Source organism: Anolis sagrei, chromosome 8 (assembly GCF_037176765.1).
Source record: "Anolis sagrei isolate rAnoSag1 chromosome 8, rAnoSag1.mat, whole genome shotgun sequence".
Taxonomy (NCBI): Eukaryota; Metazoa; Chordata; class Lepidosauria; order Squamata; family Dactyloidae; genus Anolis; species Anolis sagrei.
The window spans coordinates 28441296-28461184 of NC_090028.1; the positions used below are offsets into that span (position 1 = coordinate 28441296).

Here is a 19889-nt window from a genome sequence, read left to right on the forward strand (position 1 = left end):
TCTTCCAACTCTAGGATTCTGTCGGTCCATCCATGTCTTAGGAGGTTGGACTGGATGGCCTTTGTGGTCTCTTCCAACTCTAGGATTCTGTCGGTCCATCTGTCCATCCATCTATCTATGTCTTAGGGGGTTGGCCTGGATGGCCTTTTGGGTCTCATCCAACTCTAGGATTCTGACTGTCCATCCATCCATCCATCCAGGTCTTAGGGGGTTGGACTGGGTGGCCTTTGGGGTCTCTTCCACTCTAGGATTCTATCTATCTATCTATCTATCTATCTATCTATCTATCTATCTATCCATGCATCCATCCATCCATCCATATCTTAGGAGGTTGGACTGGATTCCCTCTGGGGTCTCTTCCAACTGTAGAATTATATTATATTCTATCTATCTATCTATCTATCTATCTATCTATCTATCTATCATGGATTTGCACTGGATGCCCTCTGGGGATCTCTTCCAACTCTAGGATTCTATCCATCCATCCATATCTTAGGGGGTTGGACTGAATGGCCTTTTGGGTCTCATCCAACTCTAGGATTCTGTCTGTCCGTCCATCCATCCATCCATCCCATCCATCCATGTTTTAGACGGTTGGACTGGATGGCCTTTGGGGTCTCTTCCAACTCAACTCTAGGATTCTCTCCCTCTCTCCCTCTCTCTCTTGATCATGAGGTTGGACTGGATGCCCTCTGGGGATATCTTCTGACTCTAGGATTCTATGATATCTATCTATCTATCTATCTATCTATCTTTCTTTCTTTCTTTCTATCTATCTATCTATCTATCTATCTATCTTATGGGGTTGGACTGAATGCCCTCTGGGGGTCTCTTTCAACTAGGATTCTATTATATCTATCTACCTACCTACCTGTCTGAACTGGATGGCCCTTGGGGTATTTTCCAACGCTAGCTTTCTACGATTATATTCCCTTTGGAGAATATAAATATTCTCTATAAAGACCACATACATGTATTTTCTAAAAAGAGACTCAATTGAAAAAGCATTACAGTATACAACTTGCAGCCCTAACAGCTATAAACATCAAAACAGAATTAAACATATTATACATGAAGGGTGCACTTTTAAGGCATGAAAATGAAGGTTGGTCTAGATGACCTCCGTGGACCCTTTTGTGGCTCTGATTGCCTTTTTGAAGTCCTCTGTTTGAGACTGCAAATAAGGAAATATGATAATATCTTTTTGGGCGCTGTCCTCAACGTGGGAGGAAGGCTCACGTCACCGGGGATCGGGACCCTCCCTGGGGCCATATTTGGCCCTCTTCCGTGCAAACAGGGTCTGGTTTCATTTCTCTGTAAGGCCAGATGCTGCTGCCCTCAGTGCCTTGCGTGGGTTTTTTCCAGCTGATAACAAACAGCGAAAGGGACTTCTCTGTCTCTTTTCTCCACTTCTGTTATTTGCACAATAAGCGATCCCCGCAGTCCAGGAGGACTGTATTTCTGACTAAATAAAGACATTGTCCCTGGTGCGGAGACATCTATCTCCCTTTGCGCAATGTCTGGGGTTGCGAAAGACACAGAGACCTAAACATTCATAGTATATATCTAGTGAGTCACAGGCGTTTGCTGTTGTGGTTTTTCAAAGTTGTTCAGACAAACATCTCATCTTCCTTGTTATCTCCATTTCCATTTAAAACCAGAAGTTCCTTGTTCTCATAGCTGCAAAGATGTAAGCAATACAAGGGATGTGGAGAGAAGACATTGTTGTTATTATTATTATTATTATTATTATTTGAAAAATATGAACAACTTAGTTTTCTGTATTTCGAAGACTTTCATGGCCGGGATCACTGGGTTGTTGTAGGTTTTTCCGGGCTATATGGCCATGTTCTGGAGGCAATTTTTCTCCTGACGTTTCGCCTGCATCTATGGCAAGACCTCACTACCTCTGAGGATGCTTGCCATAGATGCAGGCGAAACGTCAGGAGAAAAATTGCCTCCAGAACATGGCCATATAGCCTGGAGAAACCTACAACAACTTAGTTTTCCATTGTTTCGGTGAATTTTTTTAATATTTTCACAAATCCCGATGACATCTAGACATTTGATAATCCAACAATGTGGCAGTGAGTCAAATGCTTTTTTGTAATCAATCAAGTTGTACTATTATTATTATTATTATTATTATTATTATTATTATTAGAAACACAACAAGATGAGTCCACAGCAGACAAGATCACTCTGCTGGCTGTTGCATTGGATCACACATCAAACACTTCCCAAGTGTCTAGGACTATGTGATGTATCGGCGAATAATGTGCGCAGATCCCAGTAAGGTAGCTTTCTGCAGCTGACAGATGGTAATCTTGTCAGTGATGATTGTGTTTAAGTGCAGGCCAAGGTCTTTAGGCACTGCACCCAGTGTGCCAGTCACCACTGGGACCACCTTTACTGGCTTGTGCCAGAGTCTTTGCAGTCCGATATTTAAATCCTCATATTGTGTCAGCTTTTCCAGTTGTTTCTCTTCAATCCTGCTGCCATCTGGGATTGCAACATCAACAATCCATACTTTGTTTTTTAACACGATCGTGAGGTCAGGAGTATCTAAAACTCTGTCTGTCTGGATTTGGAAGTCCCAGAGGAGTTTGACGTGTTCATCTTCTGTAACTTTTTCAGGCTTGTGATCCCACCAGTTAGTTGTCACAGGCAGATGGTATTTGTGGCACAAGTTCCAATGAATCATCTGAGCAATGGTGTTATGCCTCTGCTTGTAGTCTGTCTGCGCGATCTTCTTGCAGCAACTGAGGATGTGATCTATTGTTTCATCTGCTTCCTTGCAGAGTCTACATTTCGGATCTGTTGCCGACTATTATTATTATTATTATTATTATTATTATCATTACCATTATTATCTGGAAACTGAGACCCAAGTGGTATAAGGGTTGTAGACAGGCGACATCATTATCATTATCTGGCTTTTGTCTATGGAAACAAAGACATAAATAATACAAGGGATGTGAAATAATAATAATAATAATAATTATTATTATTATTATCATCATCATCATTATGATGATCTGAAAACCAAAACTTAGGTAGTATAAGTGATGTAGACTGGATATATCATCATCATCACTATCTGGCTTTTGTGTATGGAAACCAAGACATAAGCAATACAAGAGATGTTGAGAGAATTTATCATCATCATCATCATCATCATCATTTGGAAACTGAGACCCAAGTGGTATAAAGGATGTAGACTGGATGCATCATCATAATTGTCTGACTTTTGTCTATGGAAACCAAGACCTAAGCAATACAAGGGATGTAGACAGACTCTATTATTATTATTATTATTATTATTATTATTATTAGGCTGATTTTTTATTTTCTGCTCTTTCTAATGCCAACTTGTCAGATAAATCGATGGCCCAGATTCCGTTTATCCTGTTCTGTATTATTCTCTAATTTTCCCCATTCTTTTAACTATCTCCATCCTTGCACCCCATACCAGAAATACTATAAGGCAAAACCAGAGGTGTGGTTTCCATGCAATTCTTAATTTTTGCAAGGAAATAGAGCAGGAATTGAACCCTGGGACCTCTTGCAGGTTCCAATTGCTTTGGAATGGAAATTGAAAGAAAAGGGAAAAAAGGTTGGGAAATGCTTTCTCTGCCTCCGCAAAGGGTTCTTTCTCCCAAGGGAAAGGGATTTGTCACATCTTGCTGAAGCAGGAACGCGTTACGCGCTGCCCCTTCCAGGTAGGCCAACCTGAGCAACCAGTTTGGCCGGGTTTGTTTGGCGCTCCCTTTCCTGACGCCAGGTAGAAAGCTATGTGACACCCAACAGGCTTGGGCCATGCATTCTTCCGCCTGGAGCCCTGGAAAAGTTACATTTTTGGGGACTCCAGCACTCAGGAAAAGGAGTGATACCTGGTTTTCCAGGAGCCACACCTTTTGTGATGGAAATAGGAGAAAAGGAGGCCCAAAAAGGTTGAGAAATGGCCTGCAGGTAGAGTCACCTGAACAAGAAGTGCTTTTGGAAAAAAGGTGTTTTTTTGCCAGGATTAGAGTGCCTTTCCTTTCTTTGCACAAGAGGACCTTTATTGCCCAGAATAGCAGGTGAAAGTTTCAGGTGAGCAAGCCTCACCTGTAATCCTGGACTCTTTGCAGAGAAAGGAAAGAAGAGCATTATTATTATTATTAATTATTATTAATAATAATAATAATTAAAGAGAAATAACTGGAAAAGCTGACACAATATGAGGATTTAAAGATCGAACTGCAAATACTCTGGCACAAGCCAGTCAAGGTGGTCCCAGCAGTGATCGGCACACTGGGTGCAGTGCCTCCAGACCTTGACCTGCACTTAAACACAAAATTGCCAGCTGCCAGCTGCAAAAGGCCACCTTACTGGGATCTGCACATCACACTTGGGAAGTGTTCGACTTGTGATCCAATACAACAGCCATCAGAGTGTCTGCTGTGGACTCATCTTGTTGTGTTTCTAATAATAATAATAATAATAATAATAATAATAATCACACAGTCCTAGATGCTTGGGAAGTGTTCGACTTGTGATTTTGTGATACAAAATCCAGCATATAGTCTCGTTTGCTGTGGCTTTGTGTCAGTGAATAATAATAATAATAATAATAATAATAATAATAATAATAATAATAATGTTGTTGAAGGATTTCATAGCTGAAATTATTGGGTTGCTGTGAGTTTTCTGAGCTGTCTGGCCATGTTCCAGAAGCATTCTCTCCTGACGTTTCGCCCACATCTACAGCAGGCATCCTCAGAGGTTGGGAGGTCTGTTGGAAACTAGGCAAGTGAGGTTTACGTATCTGTGGAATGATGTCCAGGGTGGGAGAAAGAACTCTTGTCTGTTGGAGGCAAGTGTGAATGTTGCAATTAATCATCTTGATTAGCATTGAAAAGCCCTTCAGCTTCAAGGCCTGGCCGATTCCTGCTTGGGGGAATCCTTTGTTGGAGGTGATTAGCTAGCCCTGATTTATTCTTGTCTGGAATTCCCCTGTTTTCTAAGTGTTGCTTTTTATTTGCAGTGCTAATTTTAGAGTTTTTAAAATACTGGTACCCAAATGTTGTTCATTTTCATGGTTGCTCTCTTTTAGTTGACATTGTCCACATGCTTCTTGTGGATTTCAGTGGCTTCTCTCTGTAGTCCAACATGATGGCTGTGAGAGTGGTCCAGCATTCTCCAATAATACTCTGTGTCCAGGTTGGTTCATCAAGTGCTCTGTTATGGCTGACTTCTCTGGTTGAATTAGTCTGCAATGCTTTTCATGTTCCTTGATTCGTATTTGGGCAACGCTGCTGCATTTGAGGGTCCATATGAAGTTTTGTCTACAGCTGCATGGTATATGGGAGACTCCTGCAGAGGTGAGAGGATTCCTCTTGTCCTTTGAGAATACAGAAATGGTGGACCACTCTGACAACCACCATGTCAGACGACACAGAGAAGCCATTGACATTCACAAGAAGCATGTGGACAATGTCAACAGAAAGGAGGAAACCATGAAAATGAACAAAATTTGGCTACCAGTATTGAAAACTTCTAAAATCAGGACAGTAAATGAAGAACAACACTCAGAGAACAGGAGAATTCCAGGCAGGAAACAACCAGGGACAGCTAAGACCTCCCAACAAAGGATTCCCCCAGGCAGGAATCAGCCAGGCCTTTAAGCTGAAAGGCTTTGCAATGCTAATCAAGCTGGCCAATTGCAATATTCGTCCTTGCCTCCAACAGACAAGAGTTCTTTCTTCCACCCTGGACATTATTCTGATATCGAGCTAGAATTTAGAGGCTCCCACCCAGGAGAGAGGAGCCCTCAGACCCACCAACAAGAGAATGACACCATGATGCGATCCATTGACTCGTGGATACGGGTTCCCGAGGGGGTTTCCATATCCGCGGTTTAAGGGAACGCAGTTTCAGCCTCCCCGGGACGCAAAAATCGCATCCCAGGAGGGCCGACAGTCATCTGCAACCTGGGAGAAGAAAGGTTCATGGAAAGAGAGGTTTGAGGCAATGAAAAGACACAAAGTAATACTATGGAGAGGGTAAAGGTTACAATTAATTGATACTTTTTATTGGGGGATTAGTTACAATGTTAGGAAGGGGAAGAAAGTAAAGTAATGAAAAGGCTCCTGAGTTGCAGCTGCTGCTGTGGCCACGTTCATGCAGGTTGGCCCAAGCGGGGCAATGGAGAACTGAGGAACTCCTGCTGCAGGTCAAATCAGCTTGAAGGCAGGGAGTTCTGGGTTCGACCTCAATTCCACAGATATATAAACCCAATTTTCCTAGCTTCCAAAAGACCTCACAACCTCTGAGGATGCTTGCCGTAGATGTGGGCAAAACGCCAGGAGAGAATGCTTCTGGAACATAGCCAGGCAGCCCGGAAAATTCACAGCAACCCATTATTATATTTATTAATGCCCTGCTTTATCTCTCCCTCATCAGGAGACTCAAAGCATCTTAACATAAAAACATCAGCATGCAATTTCACAAATATACAATTATTAAAACAGCATTTCTGTATTAAATATAATTCAGATTAAATCCAGAAAAACATGGAAAACCAGGAAAAAAGACAACCTAGGATGCATCTACACTGTAGGCTCAATGTAGTTTAGTATCGCTTTAACTGCCACGTCTCACAATAGTATTAAATATAATTCAGATTAAATCCAGAAAAACATGGAAAACCAGGAAAAAAGCCAAACTAGGGTGCATCTACACTATAGACTCGTAGTTTAATATCGCTTTAACTGCCACGTTTCAGTGCTATGCAATCCTGGGAGTTATAGCTTGGCACTCTTTGGCAGAGCAGGGCCAAGACCTTGGAAAACTACAACTCCTGGGATTCCACAGCATAATAAAGCAATTTTATTTCGAATTCCAGACAAGAATCAATCAGGGCCAGCTAACACCTCCAAACAAAGGTTTTCCCCCAGGCAGGAAGCGCCCAGACTTTGAAGCTGCAAGGCCATTAAATGCTAACCTCTGATGTTGCCTGTCATTGGCGAAACATCAGGAGAAAATGCTTGTGGACCATGGCCATACATACAGCCCGGAAAACTCACAGCAACCCAGTGATTCAGACCCTGAAAGCCTTGGACAACAACAGTTGTTGCTTTTGCTTCCAGTGTGATGGAGCAATGGCGCCCTCCTGTGGGAAGTGCTTGTCAGTGCACTTAGAAGATTAAAATAAATTACATGAAAACATATTTTAAAACATATTTCGACACATACATGGAACAAAAATTAAACTGAAGGGCACTCAATGGTCATTTAGGCCACCCCATGGCTATGAATTATATTTTCCAGTCCTACTTTAAGTGAAATAGTCCATCGCCTGCCTTCCATTATATTTTCCATTCCTACTTTAAGTGAAATAATCTATTATGCTTTCCAATGCATAATAGTAAAGACATGGAAATGGAAGGGATCCCAAAGGTTATCTATTCCAACCCCTTTGGATTTGCAGGAGATCTACATCTAAAGCATATTCCTGCGATGTAGAACTCCAATTTTTGCTTCAATGAAGTAGTCCAAATAATCGAATTTGGAAGGGGCCCCCAAAGGTTATCTAGTCCAGCCCTTAGTATTGCAGCTCTTCCCATTGATGTTGTCTCTCCCTTCCCCAGTGACCTTTGAGGACTGCACTGACCGGACGCAGCTCCCATTGTTCTCAGACGACACACGCTTTAGGCTTCGGTTGGACGGCACCCTGGCGGTCAAGCGCCACTTTCGCCTCCGGGGCCACCAGCACAGCTTCTCTGTTCACGGATGGGACGCGGCCGGGAAGAAGCACTCAGCACAAGTGACCCTGAAGCTTCGGCACAGACATCACCACCAGGAGCAGCACCCCCGGCAGCACCCGGTATGCATAGGTTTTATTCATTAACTTTGGCTGGCATTCACTGCTGCTGCTGTTGTTGTTGTTGTTACAAAGACCGGGTGGCCATCCATTGGGGGTATTTTGATTATGCTCTTCCTGCAAGGCAGAAGGGGGTTGAACTGGGTGGCCCCTGGGGTTTCTGCTATCTATCTATCTATCTATCTATCTATCTATCTATCTATGTATCTATCTATCTATCTATCTATTATTATTATTATTACAAAGGCTGTGTGGCCATCTGTTGGGGTGCTTTGATTATGCTTTTCCTGCATGGCAGAAGGAGGTTGGACTGGAAGGCCCCATGGGGTTTCTGCTATCTATCTATTTATCTATCTATTATTATTATTATTATTATTATTACAAAGGCTGGGTGGCCATCTGTTGGGAGTGCTTTGATTATGCTTTTCCTGCATGGCAGAAGGAAGTTGGACTGGATGGCCCCATGGGGTTTAAGCTATTTTGTATATTATTATTATTATTATTATTATTATTATTATTATTATTACTAGCCGTCCCCTGCCATGCATTGCTGTGGCCCAGTCTGTGTATATGTGTTTTGTATGTGTATATATGTGTATATGTGGGTGTATATATTTGTATATATGTGGTTAGGCACATGCGTTGTGATGTATTTTTTTTTTGGCTTTTTAAGTTTCTTCCGCTGTGTTTTCCATTGTTTTTATGAGTGATGGTCACTCGTTGGCCTGATAGGTGTATTGTGTCCAAATTTGGTGTCAATTCATCCAGTGGTTTCTGAGTTACGTTAATCCCACAAATGAACATTACATTTTATGTATATTAATAATAATAATAATTATTATTATTATTATTATTATTATTATTATTACAAAGGCTGAGTGGCCATCTGTCGGGGGTGCTTCGATATGCTTCTCTTGCAAGGCAGAAGGGGGTTGGACTAGATGGCCCCTGGGGTTGCTCCTGTTATTATTATTATTATTTTCATTATTATTATTACAAAGGCTGGGTGGCCATTTGTTGGGAGTGCTTTGATTGTGCCTATCCTGCATAGCAGAAAGGAATTGGACTATATGGTCCCTGGGGTTGCTTCTATTATTATTATTATTATTATTATTATTATTACAAAGGCTGGGTGGCCATCTGTTTGTGGTCCTTTGCTTGTGCTTTTCCTGATTGCCAGAAGAGGGTTGGACAAGATGGCCCCAGGGTTTTATGTTGTTGTTGTTGTTGTTATTGCAAAGGCTGGGTGGCCATCTGTTGGGGGTGCTTTGATTGAGCTTTTCCTACATTGCAGAAGGGGGTTGGACTGGATGTCCCCTTGGATTTGTACTTATTATTATTATTATTATTATTATTATTATTATTATTATTTGAAACACAAGATTAGTACACAGCAAATAAAATCAATATGCTGGCCGTATATTATTATTATTATTATTATTATTATTATTATTATTGCAAAGGCTTGGTGGCCATCTGTTAGGGGTGCTTTGATTGAGCTTTTCCTACATTGCAGAAGGGGGTTGGACTGGATGGCCACTTGGGTTTGTACTTATTATTATTATTATTATTATATTATATAAAACACAAGATTAGTACACAGCAAATAAAATCTATATGCTGGCCGTATATTATTATTATTATTATTATTATTATTATTGCAAAGGCTAGGTGGCCATCTGTTGGGGTTGCTTTGATTGTGTTTTTTCTGTATGTCAGAAGGTAATTGTGGGAGTTGAAGTCTAAAACACCTGAGGGGAGGGCCATGCCTGATCTGCAATGTAAATGTAATGCAATTTGAACTGCTGTGGCTCAATGCAATATAATAAGGGCAATTGTAGTTTGGTGAGGCACTAGCCCTCTTTAGCCGAGAAGGCTGTCAGCCTTGCAAAACTACAACTCCCAGGATTGTAGCATTGAAAGTGGTCCAGATGCCGTTTGAGACACGAGCAAAGGCAACCCTGAAACGTTGTTGTTGTTGTTTGTCCTGGCAGGAGCCCTACTCGCTTGGCCATGGGGAGGTCCTGACCTTCCCGCAATCGGGCCCCGGCCTCAGGCGGCAGAAGAGAGACTGGGTCATCCCCCCCATCTATTGCTCCGAAAACGAGAAGGGACAGTTCCCAAAGCCGCTGGTGCAGGTAAGACCCTCCTGGGCATCTCTCCAAGGCAAGTCTATTGTGAGCATAAAGAGTTGGCCGTCTCAGGCTGACGACTGTCCACTTGCCTTCTGGCCACTCTCATAGAGGCATAGGGGGCTGCCAGTGGGGTCCTTGAGCCACTTTGGGGTCTCCACGCCCTCCACTTTGACCCACTTCTTCCTCCAGATCAAATCCAACAAGGACAAGGACACGAAGGTCTTCTACAGCATCACCGGCCAAGGGGCCGACAGCCCCCCCGTGGGGGTCTTCTCCATCATTCGGGACGACGGCTGGCTGATGGTCAACCACCCGCTGGACAGAGAGCATATCGACAAATATGTGGTGAGAACCCTCCCCGTTTCTATAATATTCCCTTCGCCCCCCTCCCCAGCCTGAGGATCATTTAAGTTTTGGGTTGGATGAAAATACTTTGCGAATCAGTGCAAAGGTTAAACTGCGGAACTCACCGCCACAGTATGTATATGGTGAAAGTGGCCCAATTGCAAAGAATGGTTTGGTAAGTTTGTTGCCCAGGTGCACCAGTGATAATCAGAATGGCTTTTCTTCGTTGCAGCTTTTATCGCATGCCGTGTCAGCGAACGGTCAGTCAGTGGAGGACCCCATGGAGATCATCATCAAGGTGGGCGACCAGAACGACAACCGGCCCGAGTTCACTGAGAAAGTCTTCCAAGGGTCCGTGCCGGAAGGGGCCACGCCAGGTATGGATGGGGATGAATGCAAACATGGCCTGCCTTGCTTCCATTGGCCTTTGAGCCACTGCAGACGGACCCACGAAAACCTACTATACTCACCTGCCTTTCTTCCCTACCTGCCCAGGTACGGCCGTGATGACCGTGACAGCCACCGACAAGGATGACAGTGTGGACTCCTACAACGGGGTCATCACCTACGCCATCATTGAACAGAACCCAAATAAGCCCTACAGCCAGATGTTCACCATCAACAACCAGACCGGCCTCATCAGCGTCATCACCACCGGGCTGGACAGAGAGGTGAGCCGTTCGCACCATTTGCACCCGGGACTTAGGTCAGGCTCTGCACTTGTGCTGAGTTCTATGTGCCTGTGGACTTGTGATGACTTCATTAATATAACAGGGTTTTCTTAAACAAGGAATCTTCTGAGGTATTTTGACCAGTTCCTTCTTCTGAAATAGAGCTCAGGGCATTCATTGGCGGTCTCCCATCCAAGAATTGACCACAGATGGCCCTACTTAGCCTCTGATCAGATGGCAAAAATAGTAGAACAGCCTGCCCTCGGGGAGCATGCTCGCTCCATCAGTGTTTAACATTTACACAAATAATCAGCCTCTGCCAGAAGGGATAGAGAGGTTCATCTATGCTGATGATCGTGCCATCACCACACAGTCTGTTTGAAGTTCAAAGCCCCGGGTTGGTGTGAGCTGCCAACTGTCAGCCTAGCTCATTGTTTAGCTAAGCAATTCGAAAAAGCTTTAGCTGTGATTAGAGAAATTAGGTACTACTAAAAAGCAGGGGAGGTGTTTTACGACGCCATAAAGAAAGAAAATTAGAAAATGCTGGGTGACCAAAAGGAAGGAGGAAGTCCTGATGGCTCTTCGTCATAGAGGAAAGGGCAACAGCACCCACTGGACTCGAGCCCAATCTTCCATGGCACCTCCTTCTGTTCTGTCTGTCTGTGTATTGTCTATACAAAGCAGCATTGAATGCTTGCTGTGTATGTGTACTGTGAATTTCCCCATAAGCCAAACTCCAAAATGCAATAATCGTGTTTGGATAACACGTTTTTCTTCCTAAACAAATGTTTGCAAACTTTTGACATCTTTCAAGATGTTGCAAAAATAAGCCAAAGGAATGGGAAGAAGAGTGTATGTTTTAAGAACTTGGTCTTTAGTTCCATATGGATTGGGCCGAACCCAAAAGGCACAACGTTTGCACGTTTGAGACCTGTACAGGATTCTTCATCAGAAAAGATGCTACAAAATGCAGGAAAAAAAGGTACCGAGGGAAGACTGGATCTTCCAAGTCTTGCATTTTGCATTCTACGTGAGATGTCAGAAGAGCAAGACAGGCAATAAGTCAGTGAAGCTCATAATAAATGTGTTTTCCTTTTGTTTACTTTCAGAAATTCCCGCAATACGAGTTGACCATCCAAGCCACGGACATGTTGGGCCAAGGCTATAGCACGCAGGGGAAGGCCATCATCACCGTCACTGACAAGAACGACAACCAGCCCATATTTGACCCCACAACGGTAACCCTACAACTCTCCATTCACCCTTGGAATTGTGTAATACTGACAAGGGACAGTTGGAATTAACAATGTGACCTATTCACCCATGTGACGGGGGCATTTACACTGCAGAATTGATGCACTTTGACATCACTTTGACTGCCATATCACAGTGCGACTGCAGGATTCCAAGGCATTGAGTCATGGATATCAAACTGCATCAATTCTACAATAATTCTAAAAAAGAGATGAAAAATAACTGTCGTTGTTGTTGTTGTTATATTCAGAGTATATGCTCAAGAATAAACCGAGTTTTTCAGCCCTTTTTTTTAGACTGAAAAAGCCTCCTCGGCTTATGCTCGAGTCATGGTTATTTGTTATTTTATTTTATTTATTTTATTTATTTATTTATTTATTTATTTACTTCTTTTTTATACCGCATTTTTCAGCCCTTAGCAGGCGACTCAATGCGGTTTACAGTGCAGTTAAAAACAAGACAATACAACAACAGGATCGGCGACGTTGATCCACAACAGTTAACGATCAGACAGGACAAATCAACAAACAACATATAAAGCGTCTTAATTGAAATCGGATCCGTTCTCATAGCCGTTATGCCGTTCCTATGTTCCATTTACCGACTTCCTTGATTAGTTGCATTACTCAGCCAAACGCTTGTTCGTACAGCCAGGTCTTGACCATTCTCCGAAACGTCAGCAACGAAGGTGCCTGTCTGATGTCTGCCGGCAAGGCATTCCATAGCCGAGGGGCCACTTTATCTTTATTACTTTTTATTACATTTATTATTTTATTTTATTGCATTTATTATTTTACTCTATTATTATAATTTTATTATATTTATTAATTTACTATATTATTATTGCATTTATTATTTTACTCCATTTATTATTGTTATTACATTTATTATTGTCATTATTACATTTACTATTTTTCTCTATTTATTGTTATTACATTTATTATTTCACTCTATTATTATTGCATTCATTATTTTACTCTATTTATTATTGTTATTAAATTTATTATTGTCATTATTACATTTATTATTATTACATTTATTATTTCACTCATTTATTATTATTGCATTCATTATTTTACTCTATTATTATTATTACTTTTTTACTCTATTGTTTTTACATTTATTATTGTCATTATTACATTTACTATTTTTCTCTATTTATTATTATTACATTTAGTATTTCACTTTATTATTATTATTACATTCATTATCTTACTCTATTATTATTACATTTATTATTTTACTCTATTTATTTTATTTCATTTATTATCTTACTCTATTATTATTACATTTATTATTTTCTCTCTCTCATTACTGTTATTACATTTCCATTATTTTACTCTATTATTATTATTATTACATTTATTATTTTACTCTAATTATTATTATTATTATTATTATTATTAATCTATTAGAATTGGCCCTGCCCACAGTATTGGATCCTTGTGTTTTTAAATGCTGTGTTTTATTGTTGATATGTTATTTATAATGGATCTTGTATTGTATTGTATTTTTGGTTTATTTTATCGCTGTGTTGGTTTATACTGATGTGTTGTATTGTTGGGCTTAGTCTCATGTAAGCCACCCCGAGTCCTCTTGGGGAGATGGTGGCGGGGTATAAATAAAGTTTATTATTATTATTACTATTATTAATATTGCATTTGTTATTTACTCTATTATTATTATTAGTAGTAGTAGTAGATTATTTTTTCTCTCATTGTTTTTGTTATTATATTTTCATTATTTTACTCTATTATTATTACAGTTATTATTTTACTCTATCATTACTGTTGTTATTACATTTCCATTATTTTACTCTATTATTATTATTATTATTATTATTATTATTATATTACATTTATTACTTTAGTCCCTCTATTGTTATTGGAAGGCTACATAAGCACATTTACATTCAAGAATGATGATTTAATCAGAATTGGACAGTCTTATCTTAAATCACAGTTTTATGTAAATATTCAAAAACATTCAGTCTACTGATCCCTCAATGAATGTACTTTTATTGGTATCTATTTTTATTTTGAAATTTACCAGTAGCTCCTGCATTTCCCACCCTTGGTTTATACTTGAGTCAATACGTTTTCCCAGGTTTTTTTGTGGTATAGTTAGGTGCCTCGGCTTATATTCGGGTCAGCTTATACTCAAATATATACGGCTATTTATTCCTCGCTTTATCTCTTCCGAAGGAGATGTGAAGCGGCTTGACATAAAAATATATATAAATATGCAAACATTAAAACAGCATTCCATATGAACAGTATTTAAAAATTCCCGGTTAAAAACCATTAAAACATATTCAAAGTTAAATTGAAGTTAAAATACCAATATGCAAAACGTTAAAACAGAATTAAATAATAAACAGTATTGCAAAATTCACAGTTGGGTTGGATCTACACTGCCATATAATCCAGATTGTCTGCTGTGAACTGGATTATATGAGTCTACACTGCGATGTAACCCAGTTCAAAGCAAATAATCTGGATTCAGAAACTGGATTGTATGACAAGTGTAGATAAGGGCCTTAGTCTCTCTTTATTTCTAGCCATCCCCTGCCATGGGTTGCTGTGGCCCAGTCTGTGTATATGTATTTTGTGTGTGTATATATGTATGTATATGTGTATATATGTGTGTTTGCATATATATATGTGTGTGTGTGTGTGGTTTTGCACATGCGTTGCAATGTATTATTTATTTATTGGCTTTTTAAGTCTCTTCTGCTGTGTTTTTCAGTATTTTTATGAGTGATGGTCATTCATTGGCCTGATAGGTGCCTTGTGTCCAAATTTGGTGTCAATTCGCCCTGTGGTTTTTGAGTTTTGTTAATCCCACAAACGAATATTACATTTTTATTTATATAGACTAGTTGTACCCACCACGCTTTGCTGTGGCTAATCTTCCCTCCCTCTTTCTCTCCTTCTTTTTGCTCCCTCCTTCCTTCCTTCTTTTCCTTTCCTTTCCTTCTCTCCTTCCTTCCTTCTCAACCTCTTTCCTTCCTTCGGTGCTAATCAAGGTGGCCAATGGCAACATTCACACTTTCCCCAAGCAGACAAGGGTTCTTTCTGCTTTCATTTTTCCTTCTCTTTTTCTTTCCTTCTCTCCCGTTTTCTCTCCTTCTTTCCCTCCTTCCTTCGCTCCCTCTTTCCTTCCTTTCCTTTTTTCTTTCTTTCTCTCCTTCCTTCTCTACCTCTTTCTTTCCTTCGCCCTTTTCTTTTCCTTCCACTTCCTCTCCTTTCTTCCTTCTCTACCTCTTTCCTTCCTTCCCCTTTTCTTTCCCTTCCACTTTCTCTCCTTTCTTCCTTCGCTATCTCTTTCCTTCCATCCTTCACTCTTTGCTTTCATCCTTCCTTCTCTCTTTCTTTCCTTCTCTCCAGCTTTCTCTCTTTCTCTCCTTCCTTTGCTCCCTCTTTCCTTTCTTTCCTTTTTTTCTTTGTCTCCTTCCTTCCTTTTCTACCTCTTTCTTTCCTTCCCCCTTTTCTTTTCCTTCCATTTTCTCTCCTTTCTTCCTTCTCTATCTCTTTCCTTCCTTCCTTCGCTCTTTGCTTTCATCCTTCCTTCTCTCTTTCTTTCCTTCTCTCCAGCTTTCTCTCCTCCTTTCTCTCCTTCCTTCGCTCCCTCTTTCCTTCCTTTTCCTTTTTTCTTTCTTTCTCTCCTTCCTTCCTTTTCTACCTCTTTCTTTCCTTCCCCCTTTTCTTTCCCTTCCACTTTCTCTCCTTTCTTCCTTCTCTATCTCTTTCCTTCCTTCCTTTGCTCTTTGCTTTCATCCTTCTTTCTCTCTCTCTTTCCTTCTCTCCAGCTTTCTCTCCTTCTTTCTCTCCTTCCTTCGCTCCCTCTTTCCTTCCTTTCCTTTTTTCTTTCTTTCTCTCCTTCCTTCCTTCCTTCTCACTTTCTTTCCTCCTTTTTCTTTCCTTTTCACTTTCTCTCCTTTCTTCCTTCTCTATCTTTTTTCTTCCTTCCTTTGCTCTTTGCTTTCATCCTTCTCACTTTCTTTCCTTCTCTCCCGCTTTCTCTCCTTCTTTCTCTCCTTCCTTCGCTCCCTCTTTCCCTCCTTTCCTTTTTTCTTTCTCTCTCTCTCTCTCCTTCCTTCCTTCCTTCCTTCCTTCCTTCCTTCCTTTTCTACCTCTTTCTTTCCTTCCCCCTTTTCATTTTCTTCCAATTTCTTTTCTTTCTTCCTTCTCTATCTCCTTCCTTCCTTCGCTCTTTGCTTTCATCCTTCCTTCCTTCTCTCTCTCTTTCCTTCTCTCCAGCTTTCTCTCCTTCTTTCTCTCCTTCCTTCGCTCCCTCTTTCCTTCCTTTCCTTTTTTCTTTCTTTCTCTCCTTCCTTCCTTCTTTACCTCTTTCTTTCTTTCTTTCCTTCCCTCTTTTCTTTTCCTTCCACTTTCTCTCCTTTCTTCCTTCTCTACTTCTTTCCTTCCTTCGCTCTTTGCTTCCATGCTTCCTTCTCTCTTTCCTTCTTTCTTTCCCTCCCTCTTTCTTTCTTTCTTTCTTTCTTTCTTTATTTCTCTCCTTCCTTCCTTCCTTCCTTCCTTCCTTCCTTCACTCCCTCCCTCCCTCCCTCCCTCCCTCTTCCTTCCCTTTTTTCCTGTATCGTCATTTAGCTTTTTTGGGATTTTAAGTCCTTTTCCACTGAGTGATGATCGCTTATTGGCCTGAGAGGTGTCTTGTGTCCAAATTTGGTGTCAATCTGTCCAGTGGTTTTTGAGTTATGTTTATCCCACAAACGAACATTACATTTTTATTTATATAGATGCATGGGATCAGAAGTGTTGGGATTTTGGAATATTTGCATATCCTGAGATATCCTGGAGATCAGACAATATTTTGGACTATTTGCATATATATACACACAAAGAGATATCTTTGTGATCTGACACAATTTAATGCAATTTTATACATTTTATGCACACAGCCTGGAGTCCATTTTTAGGCTCAATATTTTTAAATCAGATTTTGCATGATCGCAAGACCATGCTCATTGGACCATCCTAAAGCAGAGGGGACACTCTCTCAGCCACAAAGTGTTTTGAGAATTCCAGATAATGACTGCTCAGCCTTGTACAATATGGAAGGAAGTATTGATTCTTGTTGACCCATATATCTTTTCGTCCACTTTGCAGTATGTGGCCAGTGTGCCAGAAAACGTGGCCGACTACTCTGTGGCTCAGCTGACCGTCAAAGACGCGGACCAGGAAAACACTCCGGCCTGGAAAACCAATTACACCATCATTGCAGGCAACACGGGAGAATACTTTGCCATTTCCACGGCTCAAGGCGGAAATGCCGGTCTCTTGACCACCGTCAAGGTGAGCTAAAGTTTTCCTTTGCCCCCTCCCCAGTTTTGCTTTGGAGCAGAAGACAGAGGAATTCCAGACAGGAAACAATCAGAGCCAGCTAACACCTCCCAACAAAAGATCCCCCAGGCAGGAAGCAGCAAGTTTTGAAGCTACAAGGCCATTCGGTGCTAATCAAGGTGGCCAATGGCAACATTCACACTTTCCCCAAGCAGACAAGGGTTCTTTCTCACACTCTGGACCTTCAACAGATATATCAACCCCACTTGCCTAGTTTCCAACAGACCTCACAACCTTTGAGGATGCCTGCCATAGATGTGGATGAAATGTCAGGAGAGAATGCTTCTGGAACATAGCCATGCAGTCTGTAAAACTCACAGCAACCCAAAAACATTACAACTTGAAATATACAAATATACAATAATAAAACAGTATATCATTGTACATTATTATATATTATCAGTAGTAATTCTATTTAATGTATTAGTATTACAACATTACATTATTATTATTATTATATATTATTAGCATTATATTGTATTACATTATAATATTATTATCAATATTATATGTATATACAATGTAGTATATTCTTAGCATTAGTATTATCTAATACTATATTGTATTATACCATTGTACTGCAGTATTATTAATAATATTACATGTAATATATAATATACAATTATTATATTATTGTATTATTTATTTATTTATTTATTTATATCCCACTTTATCTCTCCATATGGAGACTTAGCACGGCTCGCGATTAAAAACTTTACAACTCACAATATACAAATATACAATAATAAAATAGTATATTTGTTATGTAGTGTCAATAGTAATTCCATTTACTATATTAGCATTACTACATTACAATATTCTAGATTATATTGTATTATTAGCATTATATTGTATTACGTTATAATAGCATTATCTATATTATATGTATATACAATATATATTATTAGCATTAGTATTATATATTACTATATTGTACTATACCACTACACTGCAGTATTATTAGTAATGTTACATTATTATATTATTATACTGTACTATATTATTATACCGCAATATATATAATAACCTACCAGTATATTATACTATGAGTATTATATAATATATTGTACCATATCATAAGTTGTAGTAGTTTCTATAATATATAATATTACAACATTATTAATATTATATATAATATATTAGTATTATTGCATTAGAATGTTATTATTTCTATATATTATTATATTGTATATATGGAGGTGCTCCCAAGTGATCTTGCAGGAGACACGATGGAGCTGTGTCTTCCTGGCTGCCCCCTTCTTCACTCTGTGGCCCAAGAGTGGCAGTTATTGCGTTGTTATATGTCTATTAAATTCATTTTTTTCAATAGGATGTGACCTTGGAGTGGATTTCAAAGCCTCTTCCTGTCCAAAATGGGTGAACACATGGCCAGATTGGTGTCCCATCCCCATCCCCAAGGGGTCCTTTAAGGTCAAGGGCTCAAAACATCCCATTTGATCTCAACAAATAGGGGTCACTTTAGCTATCTCTAGTCCCAAAGAGTCCCTGGATCAGGACAGTACACTTGGACATTGCGGACCAGAGCCATTGCTGACCTTTCCCACCTCCATCCTTTCCAGGGCTTGGACTTTGAGTCTCAGCAGCAGTACGTCCTGAAAGTGACGGTGGTCAATGTGGAGCCCTTCTCTGTGACCCTCGATACCTCCACGGCCACCGTCACGGTCAACGTGCAGGACGTCAATGAGGCCCCCGCCTTCTCTCCCCCTGTGATGGCCGTGACGCAGCAGGAAGACCTTCCCGTGGGGCATGTTGTGGCCACTGTCACTGCCAAGGACCCTGACACCTTCCTGCAGCAGACCCTCAGGTAAAGGGCATCTGTTAAGGGGAGGGGGCACTGGCATCCCTTGGAAGGCCCCTTGACACAAAGCAGGGCCAAAGAATGGACAGGAGCTTATTATTATTATTATTATTAATTATTTATTTATTTGAAACACAACAAGATAAGTCCACAGCAGACCCTTTGCTGGCTGTTGAATTGGATCACACGTTGGGCACTTCCCAAGTGTCTAGGAGTGTTCCGTCTTCCAGGAGCATGGTTTACATTACCTTTTAGTTGCATGGGATAGCATTCCTTTGCATTTCCCCTGGGTTGCTATAGACCAATGCATCTCAACCTTCCTAATGCCGCGGCCCCTTAATACAGTTCCTCATGTTGTGGTGACCCCCAACCATAACCCTAACATTATGAATCTCCATGTAAATAATGATCTGCAGGATGTATTTTCATTCA

General features: G+C 40.4%; 1 protein-coding gene across 1 annotated transcript in view; it reads left to right on the top strand.

Moving 5' to 3' along the window:
- The window catches only part of LOC132783300 (B-cadherin-like), a 43147-nt gene that overhangs the window by 8161 nt on the left and 15097 nt on the right, over positions 1 to 19889 (top strand). The window contains exons 3-10 of the mRNA XM_067471075.1: positions 7635 to 7870; positions 9862 to 10005; positions 10192 to 10347; positions 10580 to 10724; positions 10843 to 11018; positions 12128 to 12256; positions 17405 to 17590; positions 19219 to 19463. Coding sequence (XP_067327176.1) covers positions 7635 to 7870; positions 9862 to 10005; positions 10192 to 10347; positions 10580 to 10724; positions 10843 to 11018; positions 12128 to 12256; positions 17405 to 17590; positions 19219 to 19463 — 1417 coding nt within the window. The remainder of the gene's footprint in view (positions 1 to 7634; positions 7871 to 9861; positions 10006 to 10191; positions 10348 to 10579; positions 10725 to 10842; positions 11019 to 12127; positions 12257 to 17404; positions 17591 to 19218; positions 19464 to 19889) is intronic.